This window comes from Ammospiza nelsoni, chromosome 1, assembly GCF_027579445.1.
Source record: "Ammospiza nelsoni isolate bAmmNel1 chromosome 1, bAmmNel1.pri, whole genome shotgun sequence".
In the NCBI taxonomy this organism is placed as follows: Eukaryota; Metazoa; Chordata; class Aves; order Passeriformes; family Passerellidae; genus Ammospiza; species Ammospiza nelsoni.
The window spans coordinates 128,924,720-128,945,687 of record NC_080633.1 but is presented as its reverse complement, the minus strand read 5'-3'; the positions used below and the strand labels follow the sequence as shown (position 1 = coordinate 128,945,687).

General features: G+C 43.0%; 2 protein-coding genes across 2 annotated transcripts in view; one reads left to right on the top strand and one right to left on the bottom strand.

Annotated features, from left to right (window-relative positions):
• Positions 1–3,485: 3,485 nt before the first annotated feature.
• DCSTAMP (dendrocyte expressed seven transmembrane protein) lies at positions 3,486–8,963 on the top strand. Its single transcript, XM_059488154.1, has 3 exons — positions 3,486–4,511; positions 7,554–7,874; positions 8,588–8,963. Exons 1-3 carry the CDS (start codon positions 3,486–3,488, stop codon positions 8,657–8,659), a joined length of 1,419 nt encoding a protein of 472 aa, XP_059344137.1. The 3' UTR covers positions 8,660–8,963.
• Positions 8,964–19,909: 10,946 nt separating this feature from the next.
• The window catches only part of DPYS (dihydropyrimidinase), a 31,520-nt gene continuing 30,461 nt past the window's right edge, over positions 19,910–20,968 (bottom strand). The window contains exon 10 of the mRNA XM_059473196.1: positions 19,910–20,255. The gene's annotated coding sequence lies outside the window, so the exon portion shown is untranslated. The remainder of the gene's footprint in view (positions 20,256–20,968) is intronic.

Genomic DNA, 20,968 nt, shown 5'->3' with positions numbered 1-20,968 from the left:
ACTGCAGGGATCTCATGTAACAGGACTGAATCTGTTCAGAAAAGGAGACTTTTTGATTCTTTTAGAGTTCTGTCCATATTTTGCAAGTCTCCAGCCTTCCAGTCCAGAAGTACTTTATTAAATCTAAGGATGCAGTCATGCAAAAATCCCAGTCACATATTGCAGCTGTTTACTGAATGCTTATAAGCATTAACCCAAATTCACCATACCCATACATACAAATGCTCCAAACCATGTAAAAACTGTGCCTGAGAACAGCTGTGAAATTGGTGCTGCTAGAGAAAACTGAAAATGTGTTATTTTCTTATACAGATATTTTGGACAGTATTAGATAAATGCTAGCCCTTTTGCTCTTTATTTTGTTAAGTTTCTTAAATCAAGAACAGAATGCCAAATGTATTCACTGTGCAAAGCAATTTTTCTTAGATCTACAAAGAAGTTGTGGCAGCACATACTGTCTAATGATCTGATCATGGAGGTGCAGGATTTGCTGACAAGGTTTGCCTGCTGTTAGGTCTGGTTCTGCTTGATTTCAGGACCATAAACCTCTCCTTTCTGATTGTTTCCTAAAAACATCTTTCAGTAGAAAAAGGACAAAGCAGACCATCCACATAAGCAGAAGGGCGGCTCTGCTCATGTCAGAGCTGGAGTGTGCTAACTCTCCTCCCCATTTCACTTGCAGCACCTTCCCAAACGTGGTGACTTCTACTTACTTCTAGGGCATTGACTAATTTTGCTTCTGTGAAGGAGCTGTTAATTGTTCTTGTACTTCATTCACAGCTGAGTTAACTTAGGCCCTGGAGGGGAGCAATTTTCTCAGCCTTCCTAGGCCCTGTGATAGTGCTAGGAATTAAACCCCCCAAGGGCCTGCTGCCCACTGTTTGCCTGTGCTGAAGTGGTTAAACACAAAAAACACTCAGCATTTTTCAGAATAGTTCTCAGCACTATAAAGGATCAAGCTCAAGTAAGGCCAAGGAAAAGCAGCACATCAGTACAAGAAGGTCCCAGCTGGTGATGGATGCTTGCTCCCATAATATTCAGCTCCTGCTGCACACAAAGGAGATAATGACACAACTAATAACTAATTACAATGAGAAGGAGGGAGAAATGGTGCAGTGAATGCTAGCAGGGTTCATAAAGGCTAATGTTAATAAAATACAGTATGTGTACAAAATTATAGTTTAGTTCCTGGCTACCTGCTGTGCTCAAGCAAAGCAAAAGACAAAGTAATATCTTCAGGATGTATTTTACAAAGACAACTGTTTCCTATTTAAGATAAATTTACCACTGTTTATTTTATTTAATTAATATCTCATTTACTCTAGAAAGTTAAAATTCTAATATGCATATGAATTGACCTTGCATCTTTGGACAAATTGCACTATAAATATTATATTATAACATCTCCCATCTAACAGAATTGAATCACAGAAATACTCTGTAATTTACACAACGGGCTTACTGGTGAGCAGGACAGATGGTGACAAGCACAAGCTATTAGGCTTAATAAAGGTTAAACACAAAATGGTAAGGCTGGAAGGGAGCACAGCGAGTCATCTGCTCCAACCCTCTGCTCAGGCAGGGTCATCCCAGAGCGTGTGGCACAGGATTAAATCCTGCTGGTTCTTGAGTATCTCCAGTGATGGAGATCCCACAACCTCTCTGGGAGCCTTTCCCAGTGCCTGGTCACCCTCACAGTTATGAGAGGCTGGAATGATTGATGTCTCCAGATGTTTTGGGGTGCACGTGTGTGGGGGAAGGGGCAGGTGGAGCCTTGCCCTGGTGCGGCAGTGCCCTGCCCTACAGCCCCACCCCAGAGCCTGTATCACAGCCTGGCAGGGGCTCCAGTCCCTGGCACACCAGAGGCAGAGCTGCACCCCCCACCCCTGGAGCCCCTTCCCACCTCCTGAGTGGCCAAATGACTGGGAGTCCCCCTGGGGGAAGGGCCAAGGGGTGCTTAAAGGAGAACATGAGGCAAGCATGTCTTGACTCTACAGCCTCTTGGAATTTCTATCAGCTGCACACCACTGGAATCCAGGAGTGGAAGTTTTGTGGCTCCTCTTCTATGTATCTATGTATTTTCTGTCTTTCTGTTTCTAATTCTTCTCAGAATTTTTGTGTAACTTAACATCAAACAGAGTTTCCTATGTTAATGCTTTGAGAAGTGTTCTATATTGATTGAAGGTTGCACTAAATATTTTGCCAAAGTTCTCTGATTTTCTAAAGTTGCCAGCAAAATTTTTTAGTTGTTTTGACCTCTTGAGAATATCTTGTCCATATTTGTCCTGTGCATCTAACTCAGAGCTTACATGAACAACTGTAAGCCCTTCTAAAGCCATGTTGAGCAAGGGTTTTGGGGACCTTACAAGGTAAAGAAATTTTTCCTCAAGCTCTGGTGGAACTTTCTGTGCATCAGTTTCTGCCCATTGGCTCTTGTCCTGTTGCTTGGCATCACTGAGAAGAGCCTTGAGGCATTCCCTTCAGCTCCTTGTATACATTGATGAGATTCCCCTCTCAGTGATCTCTTCTGAAGACTGAACAAGCTCAGCTCCCTCAGCCTGTCCTGCTAAGAGAGATGCTCCAGTTCCCTCATCATCTTTACAGTCCTTCACTGAGCCTGTTTCAGGAGCTCCGAGTCTGTCTTTTACTGAGGAGCCCAGAACTGGACACAGCACTCCAGATGTGCTTCACCAGGGCAGAGCAGAGGGGCAGGATCATCCCCCTCAACCTGCTGTGAATGTTCTTCTTAATGCACCCCAGGATTGGCCTTCTTGGCCATGAGGCACCCTGCTGGCTCATGGACAGCTTGCTGGATATAGACAGGGGTGCTACCCCAGGGGAGACCCAAAGAAGGAATGGTGCCTCTGAGGCACGCTTCCTTTGCTCTGTACTAACCCACCTCCACCAGAAGAAGCTGTGCTTCATTCCCATCCCTGGGCAGCGTGCTCATGCTGCTTTGCCAGCTCCTTCCTCCCCGGCAGCTGCTCCGGCTGCTCCCCGCAGATTGAGCCATGCTCCCCTTCATGAGACTACCAACAGGAAGTTTCTGTGCTCCTCTCTTTCCCTTCTTGGTGCTTACCAAGGCAAAGCTAGCATCTGTGGGGAGCAGTGGGTGCTACAGGAGGCTGGTCTCTTTCTTACACATTCACTCACACCCACACACACATGTGCATGTGAGCCATTGTCTCTACACCGCTAATGAGAAATCAAAGTGTGCAAAATATAAAAGGGCAAAAGATAGGAATCCTTTTAGAGTCACCTCCTCAATATTTATATCTGTGACATTGGAGACAAAGATTTTGGTCTCATGTGCAGTGGTTCACCCTCATGTCAGTCAGACCTGCAGATTTTGTAGTGTGAAGAAGTATCAGACAGTCAGTTAAAAGCACATCATTGTCATTAGTGTGATCCTGTAAATAACAGTGTTTCTCTTTTCCTTTCCTTTTAGTTTGAGCCATTGCAGTGTCAGCAACAATCAGAAGAAAATGCAAAAATTCATCTCAATAGCTCAGAATGCATGGGAAATTTTTATATCTGAAAGGAAGCCGGGCTGGAAGTATCAGATGCAGCTTTTTGCAGTTTGCTCTGCAATTGGCTTCCTCTCCAGCTTTCTGCTCTTCCTTAGCATGCACTTCTCCTTGGCACACCATTCCTTGGGGCCCTTACTGATTTCTGGATTCATCTGGGTTTTGTTTTCTACCATGCTCTTTTGTTTCAAGCACCTGCGCTGTTTCAGTGTTCTGTTCCTCCTTTCTTGTGGACTGAAAAATGGCAGGCATGCTCTTATTACTGCTGGCACAGGTGTTGTTGTGGCCAGCAACATTCAAAATATTTTTCACAATCTAAAGGTTCTGGCAGACAGTATAACCTGTCATTTAAAGCAGGAGCAATTTGCCTTGATAAAATATTATATTGAGGCAATAAAATGGATTTATGAGGTGGCCAACCTTCCTGCTGAGGAACTTAAAGATATAGTGATCCTAAAGCATGAATTCACACCATCTTATTCAATTTTAGATGATGCATTAAAACAAGAGCTAAATGACACAGAGCAAGAAATCCAGAGAATTGCTAACCAGATATCTTTTATGTTGACTATACTGCCCTATATAGGTCAGAAAATATTGCCTGTATTTGGGGTTTTTCTAGTTTCTTTTGGAACTGGACACTTTATCAAAAAATTTGTGGGTTCTCATAGTACCAAATTTAAGAATGCTTATATCACAAAACAGTTCATTGCATTTGATGAGCAGCAAAAGCAACAGCAAAGACCCTGTCTTCTGCCACTTAACAGAAAAGAGAGGAAAGATTATGTGATGATCCCATCCTTCTTCTTCACAAGAAAAGACAGGAAAAAAATGCTGCGTTATTTTTTCCCTATAATTCTTCATCTTTGCATCTGGCTTCTGTTTGCTGCAGTAGACTCTTTGTTTTATTTGTTAATTATTTCTGTGAACAAATATCTCCAAGAAGTACCGGATCTAGACATTCAACTCAGACTCTCTCAGAATGTAAGTACTTTTCAGTACCATATATTTCTTAGTTTATTGCTGAAAAATTCCTCTTCATCTTCAGCAGCTGCAAGAGCAAACATATAGCAATGAGCCATCAATTTTTTCCTGGAATATAATTCATTTCAAAAAGGGTCATTGCCTCAACATACATTGGTTGGATGGAACCAGACAGTTCTTTCCAGAGCATTGTCATATTTCTAGAGAATGGTAAATTTAAGAAAACGAATTTTCATTCCTCCATTTATATATATGAAGAAAACCAGAGGCTTGCAATTTGAAACTCACAGAACTGAAATTTGTGAAGCACTACTTTTTATAGTCAAAAGTCACTGTGACACTGATGTAAGAGATGCCTACCTTTCTTTAACTGAGTATTGTGAGGATGCATCATTGCTTGTATGGATGGGCACATACACACAAAATAACGACTTGTTGCCAAAATCTCCAGGTTCCTCTAGCAGGAGCAGCAGCATGGAGAACCATGGATTAGCTAGGCTGGAAGACAAGTCTGGAGGCCATCAAGACCAACCTCATGCTCAAACCAAGGATAACTGGTTAGAGAATGGTACTAATAGCACCAAGTTTTAATGGTGTTGTTTGGTGAAAGGTTGGACTCAATGATCTTGGAGGTCTTTTCCAACATTAATTGTTCTATGATTCTGTGATCTTTCAGTGGTGCACTGAAGTGAAGGAAATACATTTTTTTGTTTACTCTTCAGTTGATCAAACAATAGAACAAGTTTCTGAGATAGGTTGTGGGATGTCCATTCCTGAAGATAATAAGGAGCCAATTGATCATAACCTTAATCAACCTGTTGTTGTGCACTTTGCTGTGTACTCACTATTTGCTGTGTAGGGTTGTGCGTGGTTTTGCCTGTGTTTCTATCCTTTGTACCTTGAAGGCAGCCTCTTATCATGACCTGCCTTGAGTGTGACCTGAGTCAGGACAAAGTATCTTAGTCCCACTACCCATGGACAGAAGTCCTGAGCACCATGTCTGGCTGATTCATGGCTCCTGCGCTACGAATTTTCTCTCTCTGTGTGTATCATTCACTCATGTGGAAAGCTGCTTGACTCCTTCAAAACAGAAAACTAATGCCATCATCAGATTGTTTCTAGTTCCCCAAGGAAAGCTAATTACATTAAAATGTAAAATTTAATCTCAACATATTTGTTATATCATGCCTCGGGGCTGCTGATCCCAGGGAGTCCAGGAAGCTGGGTGAGCAGGACAGACTCAGACACTTGAGATGTTTATTAATTAGCATGAACAGTAAAGTTTTTCATGCACTAGTACTCCTGTTTCATACTGAGTTCCTAATGAAGATTTTTCTTGCCTATAAATCAGTTCAGTTTAGGGATAAAATGGCCTGAGATAGTTTGGAACAGGATAATGTCAAGGAAGGGCTAACAGGCTGAAGAATGGGTAATATGCTTTGGGAACTTCATTTGTCCAATGAACATCTAACAGAAGTGCTTGGCCTCTGTAGGGTGATTAGAAGGCCTTATTATTCCTTTGACATGATCAGAAAAGAGGCTGGGTTATTCAGTGACTCTACAGTGTTCTAATTCACAGAACAGAAAGTTGTCTGATAGTATGGTCCCAGCAGCATGTCTAATTTACCCTTCTTATTGAGCATTTCAGTCCACAAGCAGTGAATGACATCAGCTAAGCAGAGGCAGCTACAAGAGGAGGTCAGGCAGCCTCATTTGTGTGACAGCCTTTGGTCAGTGTGGTCACTGCCTGGGCCAGTATGTGGCTGCAGAGAGGGGACAGAGCTTAGTGCCATATGGGCATGGCTGGGTTGCTGTTCTAGGCCACCTACAACATCACTGCAGGTGTGATTTCAGGGGGAAGAAAAGGTGAGCATCCCTGATCATGCAATGTTTTTGCCTCCCTCTCTCCATTGGGAAGGTTGTCAGGATCAGCCCTGTCCCTCTGCTGCCCATTGCCCTCCTGTTCATCCAAGACTTGACTCAGGCACACGGTGCTGAAAGCAGCGATGATGTGGGCGGCTGCTGTGGGGAACAGAGCGGCAGAAGTGAGCCTGAGCCCAGCCAAGTCTGAGCTGAGCTGAAAGGAGCTGAGAGGAGCTGAAAGGAGCTGGGAGGAGCTGACTGGAGCTGGGAGGAGCAGTCAGTAGCACCAGTACTGGAAACTGCTGCACAGAGTTGAGTCCAGTGCCCGAAGTGGTGGTGCAGTGTGGCGAGGACAATCATACTTTCATACTTTCAGGGGTTTGTCTGTCATTGTTTTCTGCTGTCTCAGGCTCAGGCACAGAGAGAGTGCTGTGGTGAGTGACTGCCACCTTGTCTTTGTTTGGGGACAGCCATGTGGTGCCGGGCATAGGAAGAGCCACCATCCTGGCTTTGTCCCAGGGCCAGGTGGAAATAAGTCGAGATGGTGAATACCTTTTGTAGGTAAACCACCTTCTCTTTTTATGTACTTTCATTAATTATATTGCTGCTGTTACTGTGCATGTCTTATTCCATTGCTTGCTGCTTTCAGTAACTTGCTATCTCCACCCATAGTCTCTGCCTTTGTCCCTCTCTCACTGGAAGGTGAGAGGCTTATTTGGAGTTTGATTTCTGGCTGGTGTGGAGCCACCATGGTGTGGAAGCACTGCTGATCATGTGCTGAGACAAAACCAAAGGGACAGACACTCTGCTCTACAGTTTTACTCTCAACGAAGGACCCTCCAACAGGGCATCTGAGCAGAGTCATAGGAGTGGAAAAATAATAAACTATTATATCCACATTAGCTAAATATTTCCCTGTCAGAGCCACTGAGAAGGCTCTGAAGGTTTTTAACAGTCCAAAGTGCTGGACATTGTCCACCAAGAGAAATTGTGAAAATAGAGTCCAAAACATTTATAAATAGCCAATATATATATTGTTTTGAGCATACTGTATACAGACACTGGATGGTCTAGATGATTTAGAGTCCTTTGTAAATCTGAATGTAGAGTGCAAGAAATATTAAGAAAGGAGGGAATCTGTCTTATAATCAACACCTTTTTTCCACTTTTCTTGTGCAGAAGAATGAGAAAAGCTATATAATTTCTATGAAAGAGCATATTGCCAAGACTGATTCTTTCAAGATCCCTTTGGTTAAGCAAAACTGCATCCCTCATCCTGAGCTTGCTCTCTCCACAACATGGATTCAGCTTGGAGTCATCATCTTCTTCTTAGTAATTTTTGGGTTATTCTCGGGCCTCCTGACCCAACTTAAAATATTCGTGTCAACTTCCTTTTATCCTGATACTGAGATGAAACGGATACATTATTTACATGCAAAATTACTCAAAAAAAGAAAAAAACTACAAGAGAAAACTGAGAAGAACATGTTTGCAAGAACGGTAAGCCATGAGCTCTGGGGAAAAAAAATAAACCTTTCATCTGGGTGGTAGCCAGATCCAGGAAATACTTGAACACTTGTCAACTTCAATTATGTGCTAATAGACTTTCCCCAATGCTCAGGAGCCAGACACATGTTGCCTAATGGTAAGATTAGATCATCTAATAGTTTTATTATGTACTTCAGCACACATGCCTCACACATGACATTGGCATGCTCAAATGACTGTGCTGGCAAGAAAATACTTCTCATATTCAGAGTCCTCCGGAGAAGAAACTTTGTTTTCATGAACATATGAAAAGCACTTAGAGTATTCCTGAATCTAGATAGCAAGTGCCAGGCAGTAAGAGTAGCCCTAAATGTAGAGAAAGATATTCTGATATTGCTTAGCAATATGGAATGTGGAATATTTCTATTTCAAAACACAGTATGACTGCATATACTATTAGGAAACAGAACTTTTGCCTGCAAAAACCTTTATCCTGTGTGTATATATATACATATATACACATGCACACACACACAGACACTCTAATGGAAATAACTAGCACACATGCATATACCTATGGCATATCCAGAGAGAAAGCTGCAGACATATAGTTTGTTTAAGTTAATCTTTTTAACAGCCTTCAATACTGAATATACAGGGTATCAATGTCTGGGTGATCTTAACTCAGTAATACTATCATACAGATAATATTTCTGTCTTTTCAGGTCAACTTTTGGTTTCCAATACTCAAGGCAAGAGAGGCAGTGAGGAAGAAAGAAAGGAGTGTAGCAGAATGACAGGATGATGTGAAAGAGACCAAGTGAATCTTTGGATATGGCTGAGATGCTTTAGCTCCACCTGTGTTTTGCATCATTTTTCCTATAGAATGTCAATTGTAAAATGTAAAAATTTCACACTCAAAGGCTGTGTAGCAGTATTTTGGAAAAGATGCCATTGTGGATAGTGTGCAGTTCACCACAGATTGCTCTGCACTGCATTAACAGTTGTTTTTCAGCTTGGGGTTTGCATTATCTGGTACTTGAGAAAATCATGGATGATCTGTAATTCTGTCTAAAGCAATAAAATAGTTTGGACCTTTTAGATCTACACCAGAAACCTCTTTGGACTGAGCTAACAGAGGATGTAGAGACAGCAGCAGGTTTGTCTTCTTCAGGTTTGCCAGACACTGAAGATAGAAGACACAGCAGAGGCTGTGCATCCATTGCCTTCTGGAATGGCCAAGAACTGGGACTTAGATGTTTCTAGACATTTTTATCCATTTCTCAAGCCTCAAGCCCTTCGGCCTGGATCTTTGCCATCCCTAGTTTCTAGTCTCCTATCTAGTCTCCCACCCAGAATTCCTTACTTGGTCTTAGTCCCCAGTTCCACATATCTACAGACTGCATCATTAGTGCAGATTGTTCAATGCCTTTGGTAATCATGAGAGGTGATACATGATTACATACATTACCAAATGTGCTGATTTGACCAGGAAGAAGTGGGAATTCTGGGATGCTGTGGTCAAACCAATGGGTGCTCAGATTTTGATATTGGCACCTGATATGGCCAGTGGGGTTTGGACACACCTCTGAGAACACACAGGGGTTAAAAACCAGACCTGCAGCGCTCAGAGGCTCTCTTGGGACTTCGAGGCAAGGAAGTTGGATCTTTGTCCCCCGTCCAGCCGCTGCTGCTGGGCGGGGAGGGGCAGCCATGTGGTAGGCCTGGGCCTGGACAGAGATGGGGGGTGAGGAGGCCCTTGAGGATGGAAGGGTGGAGGAGCCCCAAGAGACATCCGGCAGCCACCCCCCTCTCCCCAGGAGAGAGAGAGGGAGAGCCGGCGACGGAATGTGATAGCAGCCGGCCGAGGAGGAGAAGGGGGGAGTGTGGCGAGAAGGTGCCCAGCAGGGCAGCGTGGGAGTGCTGGAGCTCTGGGACAGGCAGAGACTGAAATTTTTAACCCTTTCCTTACACGATTGAGACCTTGCAAAATGTTGATCCTCCTGGAGCTGGATAAGAAGAGAGATAAGAGATGAGATAACAAGGACTAGGCCCGAGGGAAGTGGAGAAGACTGGCTGAGTGGGGGGAGAGATTATGGAGTGGCCTTTTGGCTGGACTTTTCTTGTGTGGCCATAGACTGAACCATTTTTATTCCTGTGACACAGAGACTGCATTTAGGGGGTGGCAGTGCCTCAGAACTAGGAGGGTTCATTGTGGGTACGCCTCGGCTCCAGGGGGTGAAAAAAATGGGGGGGACAGATGTCCCGAAGGAGAGACTGTGCCTTTTTTTGGAGTGAGACAAGGCATCCTTGAAAGACAGCCCTAAAAGCAGCTCTGGTCCATGCACAGTGGTGAGAGCACTGGGCATGGAAGGAAGATGTCATGATGGCAAAGGACTTTCCAGGCGGTGCTGAGTGACATGGAAGCACATGAGGTTTCAGCGTGTTTCCAGGGGAAGCCTATGGTGCAAGAAGGACTCCTCTCCTCTTCATGAACTGAGGATTGAGTATTCTAAAGGGTGGTGCCAGACTGAGAGTTGGTGATTTGGAGGAATGTATTGCATTGGGAAATTTTGGTGGGGGGGGGAGGAAGGTGCTTTTGTAAGGTTTTCATTTTTCTTTTTTCTTTTCCCTCATAGTTTTTTCTTCTCTTCTTGTAGTTTAGTTAATAAAGTTTACTTTATTTCTAAGCTGGAGCCTTTGCTTATTCCTGGTCACATCTCACAGCAGACACCAGGGAGAGGGTATTCTCATGGGGGCACTGGCTCTGTGCCAGGCCTAAACCATGACACCAAAGGTCAGGTAACAGGTAGAAGTGAGAATGGTCACAAGAGCTAGGATGGAGAGGAATCAGGTTCTGTGGGGGCAAACAAGGTATCGTTAAAGGATGAGGCATTTAAGTAGAGGTGAACAACATTTCAGATCTTGCAGACTGAGAAAATTTGCAGAAGGGACAATAATGGGCTTAATCATGTTGCATAAGCACCAATTACTTCAATTCAATTAAACGGAGCTAATACTGAAGTGCTTCACCTATTCAACCAACATTGCTGATGTGACCTTCATATGATGCAAGAGCAAATGCAAAACACCTAAAGACGTAGGAATGACTTATGTATCTTTAGAGATTTAATGTAGAGCTAAAAAATGTACCCAACAGGCAGTGTATTTCTGATTTGCACCCACAGCCAACTTCCTTTTTTAGTCTGATTAATAGGAAATTCTGCTCTCTTCCTCTATAATACATGCATGGTTTCAGGACAGCCATTGATCAATGTCTCTGTTATCTGAATGAATTAAGACTTAAAACTCTCCAGTATCAAGTGTCAGAAGTTATTTTGCACTTAAGCCACTGAAAAACACAAAGACTGCTTTTCTTTGGGCCTTCCAAAGTCTCATGCACACAGGTGGTTCAGGTTGCTGGTGTAACAACAATTTGTCTCTGGAAACAGTGCTGGACTAAAGCCATGCATTATTGAGGGTTGTGCTGAATGTCTCTGAGAGGCCTGACTATGTCCTTTTTGCTAAAGTGGGACAGCCCTGAATAGTAGCAGAATGTCAGCTTGTATTTTAGGTGCTACTGTCAAGCACCAGTAGCAAGAAGCATTCTGGTGAGAGAAGCATTTAGAAGGTTGCTCTAAATTTGGACCCAAAACAGAATAGCTATCCAGGTACTATTGATAAGACGATCACACTCTTGTTATCATTGCAGATAAAGGGGAAGAGTTGCAAGTCAATAAGGGCTAAATATTTTTGGCTGAGTTCTGACTAATTGCAGGCAGGAGTTGGATGTGCTCCTTTCAATCCCAAAGGACAAGCTGGTGAGAAGCCCCAATATAGGGGCAAATCTGATTGACAGCACTATCACATGCACTTATCATCAGGAGGAAAACTTTGGTTTGGAGTTTCTTGCATGTCCTGTTTGATGGCGCTGCCACTCAGAATACTTTTTCACTCTGTTGTTCTATTAGGAGCACATAAAAGCTTTGCAGCCCATGGGAATGGTTCATCAAAACTACTTAGATGCTGGTGAATCTTTGGGAGAGATGCCTAAATCTGTTAGGATTTTGAGTTCCATAGTACACTCTCAGGACAGTGCCATTTCTGCATTTTTCATTTACTTAAGGAAATTCAGCCAATGTTGAATGTGGATGCTCACCCCACTACCTGTCAGGACAATTAAACATTGCTTAGTTTGCCCTTCAAACTGATAAAAACCAATCCTTCTTGGGCAATTAACTGTAATTCTGTAAAACACGTTCAGTTCTGGTAAATATTTTACCTAGATGCTTGACCTCACTGCCAGTGACAGAAGACATGGAAAAGCCCAAGGTATTTCTTTGTCTTGGTCTTTGCATGTAAGACTGGTCTTTAGCCATAGACCTCTCAGACCTGAAGGAAAGGCTGGAGCAAGGAAGACTTACCCCTTGTAGTTAGAGAGGACTCAAACACACAGGAGCACTCAAACGCTATGAGACATGAGGAGAGGTATCCATGGCTATTGAGGGTGCTGGTTGATGTCACTGAAAGGTATCTTGATTTTTTGTAAAACATCTTGGTGATCAGGAGGCATTACTGACAACTGGAAGGAAGGACATGTCACTCCCATTTTCAAGCAGGGCAAGAAGGAAAATCTGAGAAACTACAGATTTATCAGACTCATCTCAATCTGGGGGAAGGTGATAGAAAATTTTCCCCTGGTAGCTGCTTCCAAACATAAAGGCCAGGAAGCTGACTGGTATAACACTGAAACACAAGAAAACTTTTTTACTGTGAGGGTGGTCAAACACTGAAATGGGAGGCCCAGAGAGGTTATGGAATCCTCAGCTTTGAGGATACTTAAAAGCCACTAGACATAGCTCTGAGCACCTCAGAGCAGCAAAGCTGGAGCAGATATCTCTAGAGCTGCCCAACAGACTCAGCCATGTTGTGAGTATTGATTTTAACACAGCACATTTCAGGAAAAATACTAGATACGCACAGCAAAATCTTGTTTTAATTTGTGAATATGCTGTGCCAGCATCAAGGGTGCCACCTGACAAATATTGTTACAATTACACTCAGAAAAGAGTCACATATTTGAGTGGACTAATGCACACTTTGTGATCACACACATGCATACTTGTATGCTGAACATGACCCAAATGGCAGGTAAAAAAGAGATAAGTTTGCTCTCCCCCCATCTCCCTAAATCTGGTTTATCAGGGAAAATGGCACATTCTGCACCTTTTTTTAAAATAATTTTTTAATAAATCAAATGTACCTTCTATGCCTCAAAGATATGGAATTTTATCTCAGCAACAGGACAGTTCTTACCCTGACCTACAGTACTAGACCTATTCCTTCAGTTGCCCAGTGTCTTTCTTTAGCTGTACAGATGAAAAGTCAGGTCTGTCACTCCCCTGAAATTACACAGAGACACACTTCTCTTTCTCTCTAGATCTTATTTTCTTTTTAGTTTCTTCCATTTCTTTATGTCATATGAGCAGGGGAAGTCTAGGGTTTGTTTATCTTCAGCTGTCTCCTCTGCAAGTTGTTCAGCTATTTCCTTGGCTTCTCTGCTAACCATAACCCTCAACCACAGGATTCAGTTGTTCCTATTTCTTAAAAAACAAAGTCGATGAATTACAATATAACTACAATGTTCCACCCACAATTATTTCTGTTCCTATTCTTGCCTTCATAGTCTTTTTTTCCTCTTTTAGTATGTTTTCTTCACCTCCAACAGATCATTCTTTCTCATACATAAGACCATACAATGCTTCTCTTTCTGCTGAGCACAAGGGAGCTATAGGTGCAGTTGAAAGGAAGGAGTTTTATTCATTTGTTGGTGTAATATAAATTTTTTATGTCTATTAATATCATGTCACTGGGTTGTGTCTCTAAATGATTCTCTAGGACTTGTCAGAAACACATTCAGCACTAAGAACAAGAGTCTGAGAAATCTGGATTTGACTTTTGACTCAGTCATCCCTGTCCTCTCAGCTCACAGCAGAACTCAACTTCCTTTTTAAACATCCTTCACTGGTGGAGGAGCTGTTTGATTTACTGTAAAAAAATCCTCAATTGGATCAAATCTGGTTTGTAAAATTAATGAAAGGCTGACCTGATTATCTAGTGAAGGTAATTCAGAGAGACATGCTAGTGCTCCTGACCCTCCTGACAAACAAGGACATTTCCTTTCAGCAGCTGCATTTATGGACCTCTCCTTATCAGCACCCCAGACCCCAAACCTGGCTGGCTTGTAAAGCCAAGCCAAGCTAAAGGCTTCTTTTCCTCTGTGCTGGTTTCATTGCAGCATTTCATGTGAGCAGCTGGGTGTGCAGAGGGTGCTGGGTTACAACTGCTGTCACCGTGATCTCTGCTCTGTCAATATTATCACATTGACTCGCTGCTTTCATCCCAGTTTAAATAGCCCAAAGATGCAGTTAAAAAATAAATGGATAATCAAAGCTTTTCCTCTAATTCTGTTTTACCTCGCAAAAGTGGAGAGTAAGGATCAAAGGATCACTCTCTGCTGCTGATAAAACAAAGCCTGGAAACAGGGATGTTTCTGTCGGCTCTAGGGGCACGGATTTCCAGCCGTGAGCGCGTTTCACGGGCGCTGCTGTGCATGGCAGTGCCTTCCTCCTCCTCCTCCTCCTTTCTCGGCTCATGCCTCGTACCTGCCCTGCCCTCCAGTGGCCCAGCGCAGCCACAGGGCCGGGGACTGCTGCTCTGCAGAGCCCCAGCCGGGATGCTCCAGCTGAGAAGTGCTGCAGGTGTGGGTGCTTGCACCGCAGCCGTGGGTGTCACGGGTGGCGAGCTCAGTGCCAGCAGTAAGCACACACCGTCCATATGAGGCTTGCTCTGGCAAATGATGGTGATGAAAGCACTTTGTGCAATCAGGGATCTGATTTCCCAAACTGCTTTTCTGCTTCTGCCTCTGGAATCCATATCACTGGGGACAATAGAATACTAAAGAGCCCAAATTTCTGTCTGGGTGGGGAGAGAGGTGAAAATATGGTTAACAGAGTATTTTCCTTACTTTAACAAAGTGTTTGAATCTTTAGCTTTGTAGCTGCAGCTCTCTCCATAGAGAGTAGCAGGCATGACTTCCCCAGGTGTTTTCCTGGGGAAGACTGTGAGAAGGTCAGAAAAAAAAATTATAAACAATTCTTATCTCCACTTGCTGCACCTGTTGTTGTGCACATGTGAAATGTGTTATGAAGATTTGTTTACCAAAGGGTGATTTCTTAATTGGATGGTGTTTGGATTGATTGACCAATTAGGTAAAAGCTGTATTGGTCTGTCTGTAAGGGGATGAGTTTCTTAATAAATAAAATAATAGAATAGAATAGAATAGAATAGAATAGAATAGAATAGAATAGAATAGAATAGAATAGAATAGAATAGAATATTTGATCAGCTTTCTGGAATCATGGACTCAATGCTAATTATTACCTGGCTGGGGACCTGTGATGATAAAGTTTTCCATACATTAAAGAGATGGAAACCAGTAGTGTTCCAAGGAGTGCTAAGCAACAAAAGGATGTTCAGTGTTTTAGCCTTGACAAAACAGTTCCTTGGCTCCTCTGCACAGACACTGCTCCAGAGAAAAAGGGTTTTAATGCAGCAGTATCACCTCTCAAAGCAATCAGAGTGACCAACCAACTGAAGGAAGAGTCAAAGCAAGCAAACCTTTTTCTCAGTAGGTGGTGGAGAAGCCTGAGGATTATGGCTAAATAAGATAGGATTCAAACATCTGGGAAAGCAATTTTTGTCTTGCTTTCCCATGAAAGGTTCAGGACAACTGTGGGCTGCAGAAGTCTTCTCTAAACCGCCTTTCCAACCTGGTGTGTGGCATCTGTTGTCTTAGCATGACATTTATAGAACAGACAGAGCAGCAACTTGAGAATGTAATGAGGAAGTGATAGCTCAAGGATGGATTATAGAATGAATTCAGAAGTCTTGTCAGGGTCTAGAGACTGAGATACAACTGAGAGTCCAGTCAGTGCTTCTTCCAGTGCTCCAGTTCAGGACCTGTGCTGACATAACTGTACTTCCATTGAATCCCAAACTATATGCCCACTTGTCATGGTTTGGGCCTGGCAAAGCCAGAGCCCCCATGAGTACACCTTCTCCCTGGTGTCTGCTGTGAGATGTGACCAGGAATAAGCAAAGCAGGCTCCAGCTTAAACATAAAGAAAAGTTTATTAACTAAACTACACAAACAATTACTAAACTACACACAAAAGAAAAAAAAGAAAACACAAGGAAAATTAAAACCTCACAAAAACACTCTCCTCCTCTTCCCCCCTAAATTCCCAATACAATACGTCTTCCAAAATCACCAATTCTGGGTCCAGCACCACCCCTTTAGACTGCTCAACTTTCAGTTCCTCAAGAGGAGAGGCAGTCCTTCCGTGTGTCGTGGTGGCCTTTTCCGTCCTTGTTCCGGTGCTCTCACCACCGAACAGGGATCAGGACTGCTTCCAGGGTTGTCTTTTTAAGGATGCTTTGTCCAGTTCCAGAAAAGCACAGTATCTCACCTTTGGGACATCTGTCCCCCCCACATTTTATATACCCCCTGGGGCCGAGGGGTACCCACACTGAATCTTCTTTGGCTCTGGGACATTTCTCCCCCTGGACTCAGTCTCTGTATCACACGGAAACATGGCTCTGTCCATGGCTACACAAAAGAGTCCAGCATAAAATGCCACTCCATCTTCCCCATTCTTCTAACATCTCTCACTCTCTCTTTGGTCCAGACCTCCATCACTCGCTCATTTCCTTCGTCCTCCTCCACTCTTATCTCTCGTCTAGGAAGGGTTAATGTTCTGTAAGATTTTCATTGTCCAAAAAGGGTTAAAAACTCCTCCAGGCGGCTGGACTCCTGGCTGCACCCCCCCCATCTCCTCAGCCGGGCTGCCTGCTGCCAGCACATGTTTACTGAATTTCAAGGTAACAGCCACAAACACAGGCTGCACTCTCTCTCTCTGTCTGTCTCCAAGGTGGGGGGATGGCTGCCTGATGTCTCCTGGGGCTCCTCCACCCTTCCATCCTCCAGGGCCTCCTCACTCCCCATCTCTGTCCAGGCCCAGGCCTACCACATGGCTGCCCCTCCCCAGCCCAGCAGCAGCAGCTGGACGGGGGAAGGGAGATCCAACCTCCATCCCTCGAAGTCCCAAGAGCCTCTGAGGGCCAAAGCTCTGCTTTTAACCCCTGTGTGTTCTCAGAGGTGTGTCCAAAAACCCACTGGCTACACCAGGTGCCAATATCAAAATCCAAGCACCCATTGGTTTGACCACAGCATCCCAGAATTCCCACTTCTTCCTGGTCAAACCACCACACCACTAAAAATATCCCATGCTACTGTTTTGGCTCTGCTATCACTCCTTGCTGGTGTTTCAGAATGGAGACCTGTGCAGTCCCAAAATTACATCCCTATGAAGATCCCACCATCGTAGCCTAGCCCATGTAAGGGGAAAAAGAACAAGGATGACAGAGGTTTACAATCTGACAGTTTCAACATTAGTAGGAGTGCCTGAACAGCACAGTTGAAATTCTTTTGATGTCACACAGCTCCTCAAAGGCTATTGCTTGGAACCTTGTGGCTTGGGGCAGGATTCAGGTACTAGGGCCAGCACGTGTCATGGCAAAACAAATATTCATAAATACAACAAACCTGACAGCCTCAATACCTTGTTGTTCCCAAGGATGCAAAAATACAGCAGATTATTTGGTGTAAATCTCAGTTCACAATATGCAAGTAATTTCTTTCATCTGCACAATAGTTAAGACTCACTGGAATTAAAAAGTAGGTATTTCTTAAACAAAAAATAGTATAGCCCTATAGGAAGAATAGTCCATGATACAGACCAGTAAGTACAAACATAGGGAATTATACATTTTTCCATAGAAAATACATGTTCATAGTTTGGAGATTACTGTTATCAAATTTCTGCTCTTCTTCCAATGTAGCAAAAGATTAATTAGGAAGAATGGGTTTGTGGTTGACCTGCACTGTTGATGAGCCAAAACATAAGAAAAGACAGGGATCTTTCATACAAGGAAGTTCCAGTTCTGAGAGGCAAAGATGGGCTGAGTGGAAGGCAGCTGCAGAGTAGAAGTCTGCACCATAGTTACACAGACTTTGGAGATAATGGAGACAAACCAGCATTGCAAGAAAACTGCCCCCCGCTCATCCCAAAGAACAGCTCCAGACAGGTTTATCTAACTTATGTGAGATCTTGATGCAGAGACAAAAAAACAGTTGCAGAAGTATCTCTTTCTCTGTTGATTGTAAAGGGAGACTGGACAACAAACTGAGATGCAGAGTGTGACAGTACAGAAGTCTGTACTGAGCAGTGAACTCTGTTTACTTATAATAGTGCTGGATTGTTGGTTCTGCTGCTCTGCCACCCCAAAGATAAACCTGAGAAACGGGAATTTCTCAACCATATCCTCAATCATCCTACAAGGAAAACCCTCTTTTTCTGTTTAGAGACACGAGAACTACTGCCCTAATAGGAGTTTATTTTTTATAAAAGCTCATACATCACTGTATGCCTATGAATATAGCAGAAACTGCAAGTCTGCTTTCCACAGTCAAAAATAATATTAATTATCATATGTTTAATGTGTACTTATTGTGTTTAATGTGTCTTATAATAAGCAGCACTTCCTGTGCCTGTTTGGCCTGTGGGTTGCACAGTACAAGTTACGTTGTTTCTACACATAGGACAGCCAACTCACTATGCAGGTGATTTTGTGTTGGCTCATTTCTCTCTGTGGTGTTTTTGGCTGGGGTAGAGTTAATTTTCTTCACAGTGGCTAGTGTGGGGTTATGTTTTGGATTTGTGCTGGAAACAGAATTGGTAATTCAAGGATATTTTCATTATCAATGAGCAATGCTCACACAGCATCAAGGCCTTTTCTGTTTCTCACCCGTTCCATCAGCATTGGGTTGGCATGCACAGGGAGATGGGAAGGGACACAGCCAGGAGAGCTGACCTCAACTGACCCCAGGAATACTCCAGGCCATATGGTCATGCTCAGCAGGTAAAACTGAGGGAAGAAGCAGGGGGAACGTTCAGAGTGCTTTCCTGGGGATGCCTGAGCTCCTGCCTGATAATGGAGAGTGAATTTCTTGTTTTGCTTTGCTTGTAGGCATGGCTTTTTCTTTACCATTTAAACCGTCTTTATCCCAACCTAAGAGTTTTCTAACTTTTACCCTTCTGATTCTCTTCCCCACCTACATGGCAGGGGGGGAATTAAGCAAATGTCTGTGTGGTACTTAGCTGCCAGCTGAGATTAAACCATGACACACTCAAATTTTTCCCAGTGGCAGCTGCTTAAAAAGAGCTATTACATAAGAAAGTGCAACTTTAAACAACATTCAATTTCTCCAAATCAAAGTTTGTCTACACATGGTAGCAGAACAGTGCTTCTGAAAGTACTACAACCTTTGAAAATGGAAATTAGATAAATTGAACAAAAGAGATTTTTTAAAATTAGGAATCCTATCCTACAAAAAAACCCGAAGTATTAGTTACATTGGGAAAAACCTAATTTTCAGTTAATAGGGTTTTTTGATGTTAATGCATTATGGTTTTGCTCTGGTGATCTCACTTCATAAACCTTCAGGTGATGGGTGTGTGTCTCTCCATAAAGCCAGAACACCAACTATTACTGTGGGTGAGTTCGCAAGTCTGGTTGGCATAGGTTTGCATTTTCCCTTGTTTCTCAACAAAATAAATAGCTGAACCCACCAAAAAAAAGCTTGTGCAGTTGGCAAAGGCAAAGTATATCAAGTTCTTTAAAGATAGTAACATAGAGATGGGGCAGCAGCTCCAAAACACTGAGTGTTCTGAATCAGCATTTTTCTGTACTGACCCCTTCCAGATAGGGAAAATTAAAAAAATAAAATCCATCATTTGCTCTCAGAATTCTCTGCATTGCCAAGCACAACACAGATCTTCCTAACATATAAAATTAATGGATTAGGATTCATCTTCTGGGACCCAACAGAGCAGGAGTTTAAAAAATGTTCTTAAACACCACTGTTCATTGTTTTTACTTTATTGGGTAGCTGATACCTTCTAAAGACAAACATTAAGAAATACCATCCAAAAATTTACAAGATTTTAAGAATGCACAGCACTGTTGCCACATTATAACTGTAAGGTTTTTAAATTATTACTCCGTTTTCTAACAAGAATTTTCCAATTCTTACAGCAAAAGTATTTTTAAAGATAAATTTCAATGACAATTTTATAAAGGAAACCAAGTATAATGCTTATTGGTTACTATTGTTTCATGTTGGCTCTTGAGAAGTTGATTGTGGATGGATTGCTGGACCCAGAAGGAACTGCTGGTGGGGGCAGCAAGGTCATTTTCATTTGCTTTTATCTACAGAGGAGAAAAAGACAATACAATATCATCTTTCAAAAGAAAATCTCTTCTTTGCAATTTGTCACTCAGAGGTAATAATGGAGAAGGAGTGCTAGGAGCTAAAAAGAATGATTATTGCTCCCTCACTCTGCTGAAGCTTTAGCCTTTAGTCCTCTCTATTAGAACAGCTTTTCCCCTAGGGCAGAGAAAAACAAATAGGATACTGCACTCTGTTGCTGCTACTGATGCCCTGGATGAGGTTCACTGTAAGGTAGCTGTGGGATCTCAGCACCTCAGGACTGATGTGCAGAGTGACCGAGACCACCCCTGGGGGGCTCGGAGGTCCTGGAATGTTGCCAGAAGTGTCTGGTGGCTGGACTTTGATCCTGCACGGGAGAGGACACCTGTATGAGGATGGGAGGATTTCACTGGGGTAAATGGTGAAGGGATAAGTTAATTAGAGTGTGAAACACAGGGTTTAAGATTTCTGTACAGGGTGGTCAAAAGAAGTAAGATGGAGGAATTGGGGCGTGTCCTGTCCTTCTTCTTCTTCTTCTTAGCCTCCATCTTCTGTGGTGATGTTGGCACTTTGGGATTGGTTATTACTAAAAGTGCACTGGTCAATAAGGGTAAAAGGTATTGGGGGAAATAGGTAAATATTGCATACGTAGTTTTGAGTATAAAGATAAGTGACCGCCTCGGGGGTTCTCAGTGTGCTCATGGCTGACTTG

Excerpts from the sequence above, each read along its gene's own strand:
- DCSTAMP (XM_059488154.1), top strand. The coding sequence starts at position 3,486 with ATGCAAAAATTCATCTCAATAGCTCAGAATGCATGGGAAATTTTTATA. Across the intron at positions 4,512-7,553 it reads AACTCAGACTCTCTCAGAAT|AAGAATGAGAAAAGCTATAT; the intron begins GTAAGTACTTTT and ends TTTCTTGTGCAG. Across the intron at positions 7,875-8,587 it reads AGAACATGTTTGCAAGAACG|GTCAACTTTTGGTTTCCAAT; the intron begins GTAAGCCATGAG and ends CTGTCTTTTCAG.